Genomic DNA, 19,045 nt, shown 5'->3' with positions numbered 1-19,045 from the left:
TACGTCTCTTGCTCTCTGCTGCCCCTTCCCAGATACTATTAGGTGTTACCTACTTTAGTCTTCATCAGCATGCTACTACTAGTCCTTCGTGATTTTGCGAAGGCAAGCAGGGGCCGGAGCCCAGTTTCGCCTCTACTGAGCTCCGTCCCTGCTCTCTTAGGCTTAGTTTTTTGTGATGTGTCACTGTGCTGCTCTGTTGGTATGTACACTAGACCACTTCATTCCACTAGCAACTCATTTTTCATCTCCAGGCCAAAGCTAAGTATGATGCTCCTCTTTATTCCGTGCTGTTACACACTTACACTGCATACTTTGGTTTTAGTTGTGATTGCTCTTACATTCCCTGTTTGAGCACTGACTGACCATGAACTAACAATCCATGTTGAAAAGTCGATGCTCGTGTAGCGCCCATCTGATTCTATGACTTCGGAGACATGCTTCTGTGAGGCTGTTGAAATAAACTCTACCCTTGTACATCTTGCAGGAACCGGATTTTCAGCCTGGCATTATCTGTGGAGTGATGGAATTCACACCTTGCTGTGGCCCAAAGCACTATCATGTAAACTTTTTGGCAAGCATAGGTGATGCTGAGCAAACACTCTTTTTTGCTGAATTCACGGATTCACCTTTGTCCGAAGTTGAATCGAAGTTGTCCAGATGCTGCCCTGTAGATTATAGTGAATGTACTGGTGAGCCTTCTTTCCTAAATCTAAAATGCTTCTACATGATATTCATGTTCTTATCATGATAAGCGTAGGAAAAGCAAAAACATAGTAAACATCCGCTTGGATAATACTATCTAGCCTGTCTTTTTGGAACCACAACTCCAGTTTAATAGACATAAACCATGGTTGGGGCGGTAAGGCGAGGCGACCCACTCTCACTGTTTATTCAACACAGCCCATCTAAATACATCATGCTAATTCGCATCTCAGGCCGCTACCTCCAAGGGTCTAGTTGATTCCCTACCACGCCTCAACTTTCCAGCCGCCACTCCTTTACCTCACACACACATACACACACCTTGAAAACCATGCCATAAACATCCTGTATGATTTTTGTAATGTCTGGGACAAGAACCTATAAATAACAGCAACAAGCATCAGAGCTCAGTGCCTCAGTGTAGTTTTTCTACAGATTGCTTACACACTATGAACTTATTTTTTTAAATCCAAAGTATCATATTCTATCATATGAAAATTATAAGGAAAGTAGCATGGCAGTGCGCATTTCATATCCAATTCTTCATGAATGCATATAAGTCATATATGTTTTACGTTATGGCATCAGGCATCCTACCTCATAAGCATGAGCACATAGGTCTATTGCTTAGTTTTGGCCACCAATAATGCTGTGATGCGCTATCTAAAACACAACTCTTTACAGCTAGTGGTAAAATTTAGTGAACAATCTAGAAATCTTCAGGAGGTTTCTTGCATTCCTCAAATCATAGTAGTTTTTCATGAATCATTTTTAATAATCCCTTAATCTATAGAAATAGCTGGGGATTATGTATAGTTGGCGAACTTATTGTTTTCTGATAATACTTTGACATTGGCGACTCAATTTCTCATGTCTTCACTTTCTTTCACACTGGCAGACTCAATTTCTCATGTCTTTTGTTTCTTTCTTTTTTGTGATCAGGTCGTTGTTCCATTTGTGAGAAAAAATTAGGCAAGATTCTGCATCCACCATCTGGAGGTTATTTTGGGGATATTGATGGCTCCACTACTGATTTGTACCGGCCTGATGTGCACAAGTTGCACGAGGAAGATTTCGAAAGCTTGCTGAGTGAAGACTATATCTATTTTGAACCTGACCGTGATGCTGAGTTTGCCAAGATTATTAATAACCTACAAAGTTATGAACACAGCGTTCTGCCTGTGATGCCCGTGACGTCGCAGAGTGCCCAAGCATCTTTATCATGGTGATGGCAATCAGTTCCTGTGTCCACTTCTCCGAGTGAAGACCCCATGGGCATGAGATTAGCTGAAACATTTTCACCCCCGACGAGTCAGTTTAATCCCTATCTTTGCTGATTCTATCAGCAAATCTGTAATTGTAAGTATATTTAAGTAGGAGATGAGAGCAATCATGTTCTCTTGTAGCAACAACTGGGTATTAAGTTAAAATGCTGGTTATCCATTAACATTGATCGTATAGAATCATATATATTTCTTAAGATATTGTGTGCCGTTATTTGTTTCACTTCCTTTCAAGTCAATAATCTAGCTTTCCTAAACAGAATACCGTTGCTGTCGTGGATTGTGTCTCTATGCGGTGTGTATATATAGGTGAAAATAATAGTAAAACTGTCTTTTACTCAAAGGTCAAATGACATGACACGGTTCAGTTTTCATTAATTCGTCCACAATCACATCTGACATGGATTGTGTAGCCTGTCATTATACAGCCTATGGTAACATTTACCAAGTCATTTCAGAATGATGTGTGCAAGAAAGTGAACTAATACTGATTAACTATACACGTGTGCTGTCATATTGAGGACTTGGAGCATAGCTTCTCCTTGCCTGTTAACTGTGAAGACACACATGCCCCCATTGTTTACATCAATCAATGGCACGAAACCTGCAAAATTCACGTGGTATTTCAGGAAGGAAGAAAAGATCATTGGGATGCATAAGTCCCAGCGAGATAACATTTTGGAGTAAGTAGTAATGTTACCACCAACTTTTTTTCTACTGCACAAGGTTTGCATAAGGCATGTCAAACCTACCTCTCAGGAGGAAGAAGACCTAAGCGCCCGCAAAATAGATTTGTGGGTACCGAAAAAAAGAGAGCTAGGGACACCAAAAGGTTCATACAGGAGTGAGCAAGATTTCCTCCCAAGCTTGTCTTGCAGTTCCCCACAGCTCCCTAATTGTGTATATACCATTAACATGAAAATTTGTGGGGTTCTCCCTCCATTTGGTGTACAACTCTGGGTATTTGCTTCTTAGCATCCGCTGCCTCCAAGTATGTAAAAGCATGGGATCGTGAGAATTGAACAGGTGTAATCAATCCATTTCCCCAAGCCCCAAGGTGTTCAGTTCAGTACAAGTTTCACTTGCTGCAAGCAAATTCGCTCTCAGATTTGCTCCCTTGCGTTGCGAATTTAGCTGCGGAATCCAAATGCTTCCAAGAAAACAACTTTAACCTCCATGCGATTCATCTCTTCGAAAGATCAAAATTATGCTGCATCAGATACAACGACATGAGAATTGGCTTTTCTTCTTTTGTTCCTTCAATTTTCGGAAAACCCAGCAGCTCCTGCATTCCTGCTATTTTCGCTGCATTTGCCAGGACGCAGTTTGCTTTGGTCATTCAGAATGTTGCCCCATGACATTGGCTGTAGTCATCATCATCACTATTATAAATGATAATGATAATAACAATAACAAATGTCGCTGGTTTACCAAATAGTTGTCCATGTTCTCTGAAACACTTTTTGTTACTAGCTCAAAAACATGGTTGTGCTGAACTGATACAGCAACTCACCATGCTCGATATGTTTTCAGCAAATGGGTGCAAAATAATGTTGAACAGAGTCATGAGCATTATCTCGTATTTTGTAACAATAAATAATGCCGGTGACGAGCCCAATCAGTCCAAGTTAGACCTTGATTCAATCACAACAGACAGAGTGACTGCATGCGAAACACTCATTGCAACACAAAATATACAGACAATGACATTAACCATACCCAACCCTATTTTGCTTTTCGTTAAAGAGATTGGACAGGAAAAGTGGTTACCAGCTCAAACACTTTGCAATGTATTATCACATAGATTTGTACCAAAAGGAAGATTGGTCAAGGATACCAGCTCAGACACTTTGCAAACATATATCTTTGGTTCCAGAATGAGTCCTGATATCACATTAGGTACTCAGGGAAAATATAGTGTGGCGCCATAGCTAGGATGCATTAAACCTTAAAGTTCTCTGAACTAAAAAATCCTAATCCAAAAGTGCAAATAAAGTGCAGCCATCTCAACCATCAAACATGACATCATTGAAACCGAAGATGAGACTGCTCAAGCTTCAACAGCAACCCTTCCGGCCACTTGGTCCAGATCACGCCTGCCCTGGGAGGTGATGAGCCGTCCGCTGCAACACGATGTCCGATAAGCAAACTTCCAACGACCAGGAAAAGTTATTATCAAGAGAGGGACATAGCAGTTCAGTTACCCCTTGGGATCGACATCAATGATGCCCATCTTCTGTAGCTGCTGCAGGATGTTGCGTGAAATGGCACCACTGCTCTTGCAGAAGTGTGGTGGGCGGGAGCCATTCCTCTGGCGGCCACCATAAATCTTCTGGAAGCCACCAACACCAATGCCTTGCCTCAGATAGATCTTCCTTGCAATGGATGCTGCAGGAGAAAAAAAATCCCATATAAGTGCAAAATCTGGATAATAAAAGTTTATAAATGATTTTGGTGAAGAAACAAGATCCCTCACCAGCCCTGGTGTAGTACCAGTCAGGGTCATACGGTGGGAGTTCCTTGAACCTCGCAGTCTTCACAATGTCAACCCACTCAGGGAGCTCCATCTAACAGAAGACAGGATACTTATAAGGAATTACACATACCAACATAGGAATATAGTTATTATCGATACCGGACAACCGATGCAATGAAGAAAACATTGTCCTAACCACTAAACTAATTGCATGCTCGTAGAACACAAACACATTCTCCTAACTACGATTTTGAATCCATAGCCTAATAAAAAAGAAAGCTCAATAATAGCAGCAGCACCTGAGCCAAATATAGTAAGCAGCCCACTTTTCATCATGTGATAAATGGTGTTATCAGTGTTCAACTTCCTAAATACTAAAGATTTGGATCCTTAAAGACCCATTCCGTTCTAACACAGCCAAGGTTCACTCCAGAATACCTCATTCTGAACAGATCCAAGGCTCACCACATACTATCTTTGACAGATATCGATAGAAACAAAATAAATCACACATCCGCACCTTATCTAGTGTGGTCAGGGACTGCATAGATGAGTGGTCAGGGAATTTTCAGCATACAGTTAAAATTTGCCTAAAACCTATGTATATAGACAACAAAAACCACTTTACAAACAGGCTTTTCTGCACAGACGATCTAGATTTGAATAAAATAAACCACGCCTATTGAAATAAACTCGATGTTAGTTATGGGAGAATCGCACTCCAACCTACAAATCAAATGTTCAGAAGGCACACAACATAAAAGGTGAACCTGTTTCCTGCACCACTGCATCCTATAACTCGCATGTATCATGTATGCTGAGGATCATCCTATGCCATCAGTCATACAGTTCGCAATACCACAAAAAAGATGACTTATTTACATGCTACGGAGCATGAGGCCAACTACAGTAAGCCAGGTATAACCAATGCAGTAACACGCGAGATGGATCCATGTAATCACAGGACAGCTCCTAACTGCTCGGGCAACGGCAATCCGATGCAATCGACAAGCTTGTCTCCGCTGACTGCCCTGCCGTGGTGCGCGACCATTCTTTGTAACGTCGAATCAGATGGGAAGGGGGCGAGTCGGGCACCGTTACCTTGCCGGAGCGCTTGAGGTGGGCGGAGTAGGCCTTGACGAACTCGTGGGGGTTGACATCCTTCACCGTCCTCGCCGTAGATGCCGCCATCCTGCCGCCGCCGCCAGGGGACGAGAGAGAGGCAGGTGGTGTGGATGCGGCTGCTCTGGGGCTAGGAGGGTTCGGGGGAGCGGCGTCGGAGGCGAAGCGTATATGACGGGGTTCGGCACTTGGGCGTCGGATGGGGATCCGGCGGTTGCGATGGGGTGAGCGGCTGGGTTTAGGGTTGGGGATGGTATGAGCGGGCTGAGCACGGTGTAAGCGGGCCAAGTTGGGCTGAGAGGTCAGAATGGCCCAGTTCGTCAAAAACAAATCTTCAGAACGGCCTCTTCTCTGGTATTTGGGGGCTGCTAGGCCTCCTCGCGTGAGGGCTTTGAGGAGTTCCATTTTTCTTTTCCTCTCTCTCTCTCTCTTCTCTGGTGTCTCTCGTCCACACGTGGAGAAAGTGCTCTTCCAGAAGCAATTGGTCTTGCACTCTTCCGCAACCATTTTTTTCGAAGCCCTAGCTTTTCTTTAAAGACATTAATAACGTCTTTAACCGGCTCGGCTGTAATTATTTGGCTGTGGCTGCAGCTTATTGTAGTACCTGCAGTATAGTCTAGTTTATTTTTGCAGCCAAAACAGCAGCAGCCGGCTTCAAGAAGCTGCAGCGAGCGCTCAGTCCCTTGTCCCTAGATTATAGTTTAATTTGGCTTTATTTCCTATACTTGACGTGGGTGCTTATATGATGCCCCATTTTACTTATAACATCCGTCCACTACGATATGAGCATTTTAGTTATAAAGATTTACGCTTTTTTTATCAAGGTACATGTTTTGAGGTTACATGACTCAGCTCAAACAAAACTTCCATTTGAGCCTACTTTCTCTATCCAATAATATTAGACTACTCACAATGTGATAAATATTGATGCTAAGACAAGGAGAGAGAAGAATTCAGCACCGATATATGCGCCCGTGCTAGAACAAGAAAATCCAGCTTGCGAGACATGTAGAAGCACAAATGAATAAAAAATTATTTCAGGGGTTGTTTCTGCCTCGATTCCATTGTGACCAGTCGTTCTAAGATCTCAAGGTGAAAAACTGAAAATAGTGTCGAAGGTAAAAGACCAGAGCACCCTGTAAAGGCAACCATTATACCCGCTGAATATTGAAACGATATGTCATTAATGTTTCATGCTTTCTGTATAGAAGTTATTGTGCCACACACTGCAACTATATTTTTGCCACACCTCCTATATCTCGGTCGCCTGAGATTCAGGCGACACCCGCGCCCCCACTCCCACGCGCCCGACACGCCCGCGCTCAACCGGTGCCCACACCCGCGGCTAGGGTTTCGTCGAGACCTTGTCGGCGTCGGAGACGACGACCTCGACGGCGTCGGGTAAGTTCAACGCCCTTTCTCTCTGGCCCCTCCCCTTCTTTTCTTCTCCAAATCCGATGGGTCTAGAAGGGGTTTTGGGGGGAGGCAGGCAGGCCAGGCAGTGGGGACGGCGGCCGGGTGGCTTCAGGGCCCTGGCGGCGCTGGAGGCAGCCGGGCTAGGTCGGGGCGGGGGCGTCGCGGCTGTTCTTGCTAGAGTTGGAGAAGAAAGCGGGGGCAGGAGGGGAGGAAGGGGAAGAGGGAGGATGCTGCGGGCGCGGTAGGACCTCGCCGGAGCTTCACAGCCAGGATGGCGCCTCGCTGCGAGTTGTACTACAAAATTGATCTTTGCTAAGAGCTTATGCATGGTTGACCGCTTATTTCCGAATATCCGGACGGTCCAATGAGAACTATTTGAGACAGTAAATAGCGTGTCCAGGCAGTCCAGCCCCTTCCTACTATAATTTTTTTTTAATTTTAACACTTTTTGAAAACTAATTTTAAATCTAACACGGTCGGGTTTTTTTAAAAACTAACACTTTTGGCCGCGCCTATTGCCCTGGCGCGGCCAAATGCCTGTGCCGCGCCATGCATTGTGGCGCAGCAGAGGGCTGACGTGGCGGCAACCGGAATCGCTGACCGCTGACAGGGCAGGGCATGCCGCGCCACCGATCTTGGCGCGGCACTGCCGCACCCTGATCCGTGGCGCGGCAGAGCCGAATAAAACCGACGCCGCCAGTCCCACTGCCCGAGCAGCAAGGCCGCCAGGCCGCCGCGCCCGCGTCTGCCCGCACCAGCCCACCGCCGAGCACGCCGGCAGCCTGGCCCCCGCCCAGCCCTCCATTGCCACCTCCCTCCCTTCCCTTCCATTCCCCGGCCGCCTCCCTCCCTCCTCGTCCTCGTGCAAGGTAATGACACACATTTTATTTTTGTTTGAATGGTGGATAGTATATTATGAATGGGAGCTAAGTTTAGGAGGAAAATTATGTTTGGGAACTATGGTCTATGGTTTGAAGGAATATATTAGTTTGATTTTGTCAATGTTAAGGTTAATTATTTAGTTAGAAGTATGTTTACCATGTATATTTTTGTTGCTATAATTGTCGGTTATATTATTTTAGTTGCATTGCAAATGATTATATTTTACATTAATTTGCGTTGTTTTAATTGATATTTAATTTGAACCGTTTTATTAGATGGAAGACATGTTTCAGGAGCAGTTATGGCAAAAACGGGGTCGTCCTAGAGAATTGTACCCCGACGAGTCTAGCAAAGATGCCCCCGTCCCTCCTGAACTCCCTGTCTCTAACTGTGACTGTGGTCGTCCGGCTGATGTGTTTCAATCGAGACATCCAGACACAGCGGCTCGTTGCTTCTACACGTGCAGTCGTTTTAACGTAAGTAATTGTTTCTGTATATTTTTCTTCTTCATTTGTATTACTTGGTTACTAATATTTTGTAGAATTTTTGTTGTGTAGGACCATAAGAGGTGCTTTTTCTTTCAGTGGATCGACGGTGCAGACAAGTTTGACCCCAGGTACCTCCTTTTCGAGGATTGGTGGAGAGGGCAACATCCACGAGATCACTTCGAGCGGTGGATTCCACCTCCCCCTAACCCCCCTCCAATGATGGCTAAGGAGAAGCACTTAGCCACAGTTAGACGACTCGAGGAACCTCCTATGTGCCATTGCGGAGACCGAGCCGTAATAAACCCTGACAATACGTTGGAGTTTGTGTGTCCAAACAAGCATGAAGTAAGTGCAAAGTGTATGTGTTGAAATGTTGAGCTATATGTGTCATGTACTAATGTCACATTATTTAGGTGTATTCAATGGCGAAGTGTCGTTTCAAGGAGTGGTTGTATGGTCCTAAGAACAAATGGCCCGAAGAACCTCCAAAAGCAAAGCAAAAGAAGAAAGAAAGGTTAATTTACAAAGCACCGCCAGTCAAGTACGAATATGGTGTTAAATCCAACTACGGTCTAGTCCCTTCGGAGCTTGGAATAGGCCATTATTGCAGCTATATGATTGACTATGACGAGGTTGGTTATTTTTGTGGTAACCATGAAATCGTATTTTGTTTCTTTTGCTAAGACATATATGATATAATTTATCGTTTGAACAGAGCACTAGAAAATGCAGGTGGGAATGTTATAATGGTCAAGCTAAGTTCTTGGATGAACCGAAGGGGAAGCAAGTAATAGCACGAAAGAGGGGATATGGACCTAACTACGTCAACCTTTTCGTTAAACATCACAAAGACAAGATACGTGAGTTTGCTAGACAGCGTGGTATTTGTAACCCGATCGACGTTGGGCTTGTCAAATGGGGATTGGAGAGATGGATGACATTAGAGGAATAGAGGGCAAGGAAGGAGGCAAGGGAGGAGACAAGAGTACAGATGCATGTATTGAACGAGCATGTTGTTTCATTATATGCCAGTAAGTACTTTGAAGCCTTTTTTTCGTTGCCTGATTTTAAATGTAATATAGTCGCGTTGCTAACTGATTGCATTTTATACATGAAGGGATTGGATGCAGCGAGGACCATGTTGTAGAGGTGGCTCGTGCAAGGTACGAGGAAAAGAAGTTAGATGAGTATAGAAAGCGAGCTAGTCGCATCGTTGAATCACTGATTGTGTTGTCTGATGAGGGGGACGAGGATGAGGACGACACTACTAGACTCAGCGAGCTCATCGCTCTAGTAGAGGCGGCCTTGTAGGCAGAAGAGGCTAAGGACGACACTGATAGACTGAGCGAGCTCATCGCTCTAGCAGAGGCGGGCTTGCAAGTAGAGGAGGCTGAGGACAACACTGACAGACTGAGCGAGCTCATCGCTCTAGCAGAGGCGGGCTTGCAGGCGGAAGAGGATAACGACGCGTTCTTCACTCAGGCCGTAGAGGCCGCAGATGAAGTGGAGGCCGCTTACTACAGGCAAAAGGCAGATCAGGGCAATGCAGGTGAGCCTAGCCACAGCAACAGGGTTGTGGTTGAGGATTAGTACTCGGACAACGAGTTGCTTACTCAGTATGTTTCTGACTGAGGGTTTTTAATTGCGCCGACTGTTAGTTCCATGCTTTATTAATGATTAATATAGCTATATAGTAGAAATTCTATTGTGTTGTCTTATATTCCATTTGAACTACTAATGTATTGTACCCATGTGTCATGTACTTGGATTACCCATGATCGATCTTAAGTGATCACATCTGTTTGTATCATACGCTCAAAATTTCTAAAATGATCGTAATCGGGTGAAATTATCTCGAATACAGCGTCGTAGCCCACTGGTTCAGTCGCGCCATAGCCCAGGTTCTGCCGCGCCAGAGTCCATGGCGCATCAGTGCCGCGCCCTACTACATGGCACGCCAGTGCCGCGCCATAGACGACGGCGCGACAGTGACGCATACAGACAACATCCAGCTTCAATTGAGTTGTTGTCAGTGCTGTACAAAACTACAAGTGGTGCCAGGACCATGCGCAAGTTGAAACAAACATGAATCAAATAAATGGACGACAAGTTGCCACATAACATTTTCATTGGTTTATGAGTCTGCAAGTTTTCGATGACAATATTCGTTTGATATAAGTTTGACGTAATGAAATAAGTCCTAGGAATGTAAGGATCCCTCGAACGCCTCTTGGAAACCTTGTCGTCCGGTGGAAGAAGGGGGTCGTCGTACTCCACCTCAAGAAGGGGGTACAGCTGGTACGGCGTGGGAGGGGCCATCCTGTTACAAATTGATAAAAAAGGGTTAGAGTATTCAAATTAACAATATTCAGATTAACATTATGTAGCATTGCAAAATTTGAACTACTTGTTATGCAGTACGAACACAATATGAAATCACCTGCTGCCCTCATCTTCTATGCCGGCTAGCCTTGTGACCAGATTGTTTGCAAACAGAGCAAAGATTCCTGTCATGGGTCTCGTTGAAGTCTCATCCGCCATACATGTCTTCGTCGTACCCTCTCATAGAGTCCATGTCCCCCTTGAGTCTCTTCTTCTTCCTCCTACCCTTCCCTACCTTCATTAGATCCAGATGCAGCACGTAGTCATAACCATTATAAGGTGGCCACTATGTTGGGTCAAGGTATGGCTCGAAGCTCATCTCCCAAATACTAACGGTGTTCGAGTGGAGATACAAGGGTGACATATATGGCAGATCCTTATAGTTGTACCCACGAACCCTGCAGGCCGTGATCATATAAGAGCAAGGGGCATGCATGATCTGAGGGATGTTGCAACTGCACTCTACCTTTTCAAGATCAACTCGGTAGTTTCATCCACCATAACGTTCATCGCCCAAGCTTGTGCCACCCTTGCCCCGTACACTAAAGATATGGCGGTAGGGTCCATATGACTCGGCGGTGTGCTGCTTGGCCAATTCCTCGGACTCCTTCAAATGTTCAACTCCGGCCTTTCCAAAATGCCCCTCTTCAGCTATATTCCTCTGTGTAAGTTCCCACCTCTTCACAAAATATTCGTTGCACTTATGAAACGAGAACTCAACAATTCCAGACACAGGCAACGATCGAACTCCGGTGAATACACGGTTGAAGGACTCTGAGGAGTTAGTGGTCATGATGACATACCTGAAACCCCCCTCATCATATGCTAACGCCCACTCAGCCTTCTGTTCCATCTATGCCTCTAACCAGGCCTTTCCCACTGCATTTACCATCTGTCTAGTTCTCTCTTTGTCTCCTTAAACTGGTGCTCTATATGTACACAACATAGAGCCTTTACCTTGTCACATACCTCCTGCTTCTGCTGATGCCGCCAGAAATTAGCGGCAAAGTGTCTCATGCACCATCTATATACTAGAGGCGGGAACCCATCTATATGCTCATCTGCAGCATTAAGAAGCCCTGTGTGACGGTCCGAGATCAAACATATAGTGCGAGTTGGGCCAAGCACTTGCACACGTAGAAGTCGTATGAACCATGACCATGATTCATTGTTCTCTCCCTCTACCAAAGCAAAAGCCATGGGTACTATCTGGTCCTCAGGATCAACAACAACAACCATCATCAAGGTGCTCCTATACTTTCCTGTCAGGAAAGTGCCATCAACAAGTACGACTGGCCGACAAAACTAGAATGCATGTTCCATTTGCGCGAACGACCAGAACACACGATAGAGGACATGCCTCAATGGGTCCTGAAAAAACATCCCTCCAGTGTCCACAAACCATTTCAAGCCAGTGTTGTAGTAATGCATTGCACATAAGATGCGGGGCACCCTGTTGTACGCTTCCTCCCAAGTACCCCATCGAATCGCCAGAGCAATTTGCTTAGCACGCTAAGCCTTTCCGTATGTGAAAGGATCTAACAATGCCTAGAGGGGGGTGAATAGGCGTATCTAAAAATTTACTGCAAATGCTAAGTTCAAATCTGTCAGCCACTGTCGGAAGTCCCGACGTTTGGGTCGGAACTCCCGATGTTGTCAGAAGTTCTGACGCAAACGTCAGTAGTCCCGACGCCTAAGTGAACTACAAAAGCAGTGCCAAATTTAACTTTGCGGATAAATAATCTTACAACCTCACTTCCTAGTGGTTTGGTGAAGATGTTGGGTCACTCCCTTGATACCGTAATGCCTCCAAACTGTAGATCGAGTCCAAACCCTAAAATGGAGATTTTGGAGACAAAGAGACAAACACATACAAATAATCTCAAGCAATCACAACAACAACAAACACATGGGACACAAGGATTTATCCCGAGGTTCGACAACCCCATAAAGGAGCTCCTACGTCCTCGTTGTTGAGGTGACCACTAAGGTCGGAGTCTTTTCCACCTCCTTGCCTCTCTCAAAGCGACCACAAAGGTCACTTAAGCTTTCCACTAAGAAATCGAAGGGTGATACAAACTTCCCAAGGCTCTTCCACAAGATGGAAGCTCTTGGGCAATGCCTAGCCGGCTAGGGGCAAAGCCCCAAGAGTAATAGATGCAAAGACAACTGGCTTGATGAAGAAATCAAGTGCTCAAGCTTTCCAAAGTGATGCTCTCACTTAATCCACTCTCCTTTCACTCAAAAACTAAGGGAATCGAAGATTTGAGCAAAGGAGGAAGGAGAGGGGTGCTTTAGTTGATTGGGAGCTATTTAGCATGAAGTGAGTCAACTGTGAAATGAGTCCGTACTGGTTAGAAGTGAAGAGAGGAGTATTTATACTCCAAGTGAAAATCCAACTGTTCAGATCTACATCGGGAGTCCCGACGCAGATCCTGGGACTTCCGACGTTAGCAGAAAATACTATTCCCAATGGGTCAGAAGTCCACGGGTGAAAGTCAGTGTCGGAACTCCCAGCAAATGTTGGGACTTCTGACGTGCATAGTTAAATAAACAGCCAGCACCACTGATGCCGAGACTCTCGGCTTGGGTCAGGTCAGTGTCAAAACTCCCGGCGAACGTCGGGACTTCTGATGGTCGGAACTCCCGGTGAACGTTGGGACTTCCGATGTGCACAGACAGCGAGCAGTCAGAAGCACAGGTGCCGAGACTCCTGGCTTAGGTCGGGACTTCCGACTGTCAGGAGTTTCGACTTACGTCGGGACTTCCAACACCGAAAGTCACAGAAAATTATTCTATGTGCTCGTGAAGTGCTAGAGTGACTCTCTTTTGATTTTATTTAAATGCTTGAGCACTGTATCTTCCTCAGACCAACTAAACTTGCATCCCTCTTTATAGTGCGGTGGGTCCTAAACTCAAAAACAAAATTAAAACCTTTGGAGATCGTTTTGAGTTCGTTCGCCTTTACAACTTCAAGAATTGAGGGATACCATTTCATCTTTATCAACTCTTTGAATCTTTCATGGGACTAATAGCTGCAACAAATCTCATTAAGATCACATTAGTCCCTAATTTGGATGTCATCAATACACCAAAACCCACTTAGGGGGCAAATGCACTTTCAATCTCCCCCTTTTTGGTAATTGATGACAAACAACTTAGGCTTTTATAAGAATGAAAGAATTTAAGGCTTTTGAACCCCAAAATTTATGAAGAGCTCCCCCTTGATGTATGCATGAATTTGAATATCAACTAGAATCACTTATACATGATTTGCATACCTCAAGACAAAAGCTCCCCCTAAATTTTGCAATCCGTGGGGTGCAACAAGTGTGTGTGAACAAATAAGTATTGGTGAAAAGAGATGCAATATGACATGTTATTTCACACAACAAGTAAAAAGAAGTATGATGGCCAAGATTCCAAAGTAGAAACTTGAAGGAACACATGGCCATACAAAAAGCATTCATCATGACAAGTAGAGATAAGCACAAGCAAATAAGATAGATTAAAACATTACTTATCCTATAATCATCCATCACACACATATAAATAGATAGTTGTCCATCACACGGTTGCCACCACACGACATAGTTCATACACGCTAAAGGTTTTTAAGTTCCAAAACATAAAGACCAACTAACTTATTACAATAAATCAAAGCCTAACACTCCCCCTTTGTCAACAAGTGCCAAAAGGGGGAGATTGAAAGTGCATTTGCCCCCTAAGTGGGTTTTTTTGCCAACTTAATGGCACTCTCGTTGTCACACAAAAGTGGAATCTAGGTTAACTCACATCCAAAATCCTTTAGTGTTTGCTTCATCCAAAGTAGTTGGGCACAACAAGCGCCGGCCGCCACATACTCGGCTTCGGCGGTGGACAAAGCAACAGAATTTTGCTTTTTAGAGCTCCATGACACCAAGGAACGACCAATAAATTGGCAAGTTCCGGTAGTACTCTTTTGGGTTACTTTGCAACCGGCATAATCCGAATCGGAATAGCCAAGTAACTCAAAAGTGGAGCCCTTAGGATACCACAAGCCAGGATTAGGAGTGTGCACTGAATACCGAAAAATTCTCTTAACGGCCATCAAATGACATTCTTTCGGATTAGCTTGAAATCTTGCACACATGCACACGCTAAGCATAATATCGGGCCTAGATGCACAAAGGTAAAGGAGTGATCCAATCATGGAGCGATATACCTTTTGATCGACGTCCTTTCCTCCTTGATCAAGATCAAGATGTCCATTGGTTGGCATAGGTGTCTTGATGGGCTTGGCCTTGTCCAAGTTAAACTTGTTCAACATGTCATTGGTGTACTTGGTTTGACTTATGAACGTGCCATCCTTTGGTTGCTTGATTTGAAATCCAAGAAAGAACTTCAACTCTCCCATCATGGACATCTTGAACATATTTATCATAATCCTACTAAATTCCTCACAAAAAACCACATTAGTACTACCAAATATTATGTCATCGACATATATTTGGCAAACAAAGATATCATTATTGACTTTGCGAGTAAATAAAGTAGCATCGGCCTTTCCTATCTCAAAACCTTGTTTGAGTAGGAAATCCTTTAAACAATCATACCAAGCTCTAGGGGCTTGTTTGAGCCCATAGAGCGCCTTGTCGAGCTTGTAGACGTGGTTTGGATACTTGGGGTCTTCAAAGCCCGGTGGTTGCTCTACATACACCAACTCGGATAGGGGGCCATTGAGAAATGCACTCTTCACGTCCATTTGATATAACTTAAAATCATGATGGGCGGCATAGGCAAGTAGAATGCGAATTGATTCTAGCCTAGCCACCGGTGCATAGGTCTCCCCAAAATCCAAGCCTTTAATTTGAGTGAATCCTTGAGCCACCAACCTTGCCTTGTTCCTTGTTACCACGCCATGCTCATCTTGCTTGTTGCGGAAAACCCACTTGGTTCCAATCACATTTTGCTTGGGTCTTTCCACCAAGGACCAGACTTCATTCCAAGTGAAGTTATTCAACTCCTCTTGCATGGCTATCATCCAATCCTGGATCATCAAGTGCCTTTTCCACCCTACAAGGTTCCAAAGGAGAAACAAACGAGTAATATTCACAAAAACTTGCTAAACGGGAACATGTAGTTACCCCTCGTCGAATGCTTCCCAATATGTTATCAACAGGATGATCCCGTTGAATGGATTGATACACTCTAGGATGTGGCACTTGAGTTGATCTTTGGATAGGGCCATCATCATCATCATCATGGTCATGATCGATTGGAAGATCACAATCATGAGCTTGTGGAGGGTTGACCTCACTACTTTCTTCATTGTTGAGTTGTGGTTGAGCTCGCTCATTGTTGACACCATCTTCATGAGAATGACCTTGTGCTTCTTTTGATCTCCCATCTTGACTATCTCTTGTTGCGGAAGCTTCACCATGTTCATTTGATGAAACATGATGAATGGTTGGATCAAGATCATCATGCACAACATGGTCTTCATCTTTGTCTTCAACGGGCTTTACTTCACCAATAGCAAGCTTCTTGATTGCTTCATGTGGGGCTTCCTCATTACCTACATTCTCAACATTGACTTGCTCTTTTTGAGAGCCATCAGTTTCATCAAAAGTCACGTCTACCGCGATTTCAATCAAACCGGTGGTTTTATTGAAAACACGATATCCATGTTCGTTAGTACTATAACCAAGCATGAAACCTTCATCAACCTTTGGTGCAAACTTAGAACTTTTGGATTTCTTGTTAAGTATGAAACATTTGGATCCAAAAACTCTAAAGTAGTGCACCTTAGGCTTTTTACCGGTTAGAAGTTCGTAGGCGGTCTTTTCTCTTTTCTTGTGAAGATATAAGCGGTTGATGGCATGACATGCCGTGTTGACCGCTTCCGCCCAATAGTTGGTTGGAGTCTTGTACTCATCCAACATTGCTCTTGCGGCTTCTATGAGTGTTCGGTTCTTTCTCTCCACAACACCATTTTGTTGTGGAGTGTATGGAACTAAAAACTCATGCTTGATTCCTTCTTCATCAAGAAACTCTTTAATGTTGGTGTTCTTGAACTCCGTCCCGTTGTCACTTCTAACTCTCTTGATTTTGACATCAAACTCATTTTGGGCTCTTTTTGCAAACTTCTTGAAGATTCCTTGGACTTCACTCTTTTCACGCAAAAAGAATACCCAAGTGAAACGAGAATAATCATCAACAATTACAAAACCATATTTGTTACCACCAATGCTTATATAAGCGACGGGTCCAAATATGTCCATGTGAAGCAACTCCAATGGTCTTTTGGTTGTCACAACATTCTTGACAGGATGTTTAGCTCCAACTTGTTTTCTCGCTTGGCATGCGCTGCAAATCCTATCTTTCTCAAAAGAAACATTTGTTAGTCCAATGATGTGTTCGCCTTTTTGAAGTTTGGCCAAGTTCCTCATCCCAACATGGGTAAGTCGGTGATGCCATAACCAACCCATGCTAGATTTTACCATTAAACAAGTCTCAGGATTTACTCTATTTGATGTGAAATCAACTAGATAGAGTTTCCCCTTTAAATGACCAGTAAATGCAATAGAGGAATCCTCTCTTCTATAGACTTTCACACCCTTATCCGTAAAGAGACAATTATAACCCATCTCACAAAGTTGTGAAACGGACAACAAATTGTATCTCAACGAATTCACAAGTAAGACATTGGAAATGGAATTATCATTTGATATTGTAATTTTACCCAAACCGAGTACTTCACCTTTTCCATTGTCACCAAACACAATATTTCCACTTTGATCATGACTTGGTTGGAATGATGTGAACATGTCCTTCTCTCCGGTCATATGATTGGTGCATCCACTATCCAACACCCAACTTGTTCCACCGGAGGAATATTTCTATAAAGACAAATTAAGCTTTTGTTTTAGGTACCCAAAAAGATTTGGGTCCTAGGGGGTTAGTCACATAAAACTTGGGCATCCAAACACTCCTCATAATTTCCTTTCTCTTTTGGGCACCAACATACTTAACCACAATCTTGCCATCCTTGCCCCAACAACACATATAGTCACTAGCATAGCACCGTGGAAGTGGTGCTTGTGGCTTGAGGACATCGGATTGCTTTGTCTTGATTGTCTTGGTATTTGTAGGTTGGATCTTTGGAATGTAGACCTTGTTGTTGGCCTTGCATATAAGCTCATCAAGAGCAATGCCCTTGTTGAACTTCACACAAGGCACACCATTTATCATATTCCTTCCATTGGCCTTTCCATCATACCTATTGTAGCCAATGCCTTCCTTGATTGATGGGTGCCTTGATGACTTGTATATGGTCTTGTTAGATTGCTCTTGACACTTGCACCCATTCTTCAATATCATCTCCAACCTATGAATCTCCTTGTTTTTCTTCTCTAACTCAACAAGGTTAGTTGCATATGCATTTACATCAATTTTATAGCATCTTTTACAACCATCACTAGTGGAGACATTAGAGACTTCGGTTGCCTTAGGAGAAGTTGAAGTGCTAGCCCAAAGAGTACTATAGTTTAGCTCAAGATTTCGATATTTTTCTTCCAAGCTTATGAGGCTTTCTTTAGCTATACTCTTTTCATTCTTAAGGCTAGCTATTTGATCACTAACCGAGGAATGTTCCTTAGTCAATTTCCCAATTGAGTCATTGGCTAAAGACAATTCAACGGTTAGCTTCTCAACCTTCATCTTTTCCTCGGCGATAGATGCTTCAAGTGCAAGGTTTTTCTCTCTCTCTTGAGTAATTATATCTCTTTGCAACTCTAAGCATCTATCCCTCTTCTCTAATTTCTTCATTAGCATTTTTATTTTAGTGAAGGCCTTTTTACCAAATTCCTTTATCATGGTTGCTTCAATTTCTTCTATGTTATCATCACAACTATCATACTCATCACTAGAGGAAACGGGTGTAGTATGTACCTTCTCCCCTTTTGCCATGAGACAAGTTGGGGTGTAGTAGTCGTTGTCGATGAGGTTGGAGAAGAGCCTCGGTGGTGAAGATAGGTTGGAGAAGAGTTTTGGTGGTGAAGTTGAGTCGGGAAAGATCATGGTCGGTGAAGAAGAGTGGTGGATGGCAATGTTTGTGGCTCCCTTCTTCTTCTTCTCATCATCACTTGAGTTGCTATCACTTGACTCCCATTCTTCCCCAAGATGAGCTTCACCTCTCTTCTTGCCTTTGTTCTTCTTATCTTTATCCTTGTCATGCTTGTGCTTCTTTTTCTCATTAGGACAATCGGCTATGAAGTGACCAACTTGACCACATCCATAGCAAAATCTCTTTT

At 43.8% G+C, this 19,045-nt stretch overlaps 1 protein-coding gene across 1 annotated transcript; it reads right to left on the bottom strand.

The window, feature by feature from the left end:
• Positions 1-3,746: 3,746 nt before the first annotated feature.
• On the bottom strand, positions 3,747-5,762 carry LOC136495825 (small ribosomal subunit protein eS19). The gene is made up of 4 exons (XM_066491645.1): positions 5,563-5,762; positions 4,462-4,552; positions 4,190-4,373; positions 3,747-4,108 (listed from the first exon to the last, which is right to left on the bottom strand). The coding sequence occupies exons 1-4, from the start codon at positions 5,650-5,652 to the stop codon at positions 4,036-4,038; spliced, it is 438 nt and encodes a 145-aa protein (XP_066347742.1). The 5' UTR covers positions 5,653-5,762; the 3' UTR covers positions 3,747-4,035.
• Positions 5,763-19,045: the final 13,283 nt, after the last annotated feature.

Source organism: Miscanthus floridulus, chromosome 1 (genome assembly GCF_019320115.1).
Source record: "Miscanthus floridulus cultivar M001 chromosome 1, ASM1932011v1, whole genome shotgun sequence".
Lineage (NCBI taxonomy): Eukaryota > Viridiplantae > Streptophyta > Magnoliopsida > Poales > Poaceae > Miscanthus > Miscanthus floridulus.
The sequence above is the reverse complement of the archived record's forward strand: the minus strand, read 5'-3'. Positions and strand labels throughout refer to the sequence as shown.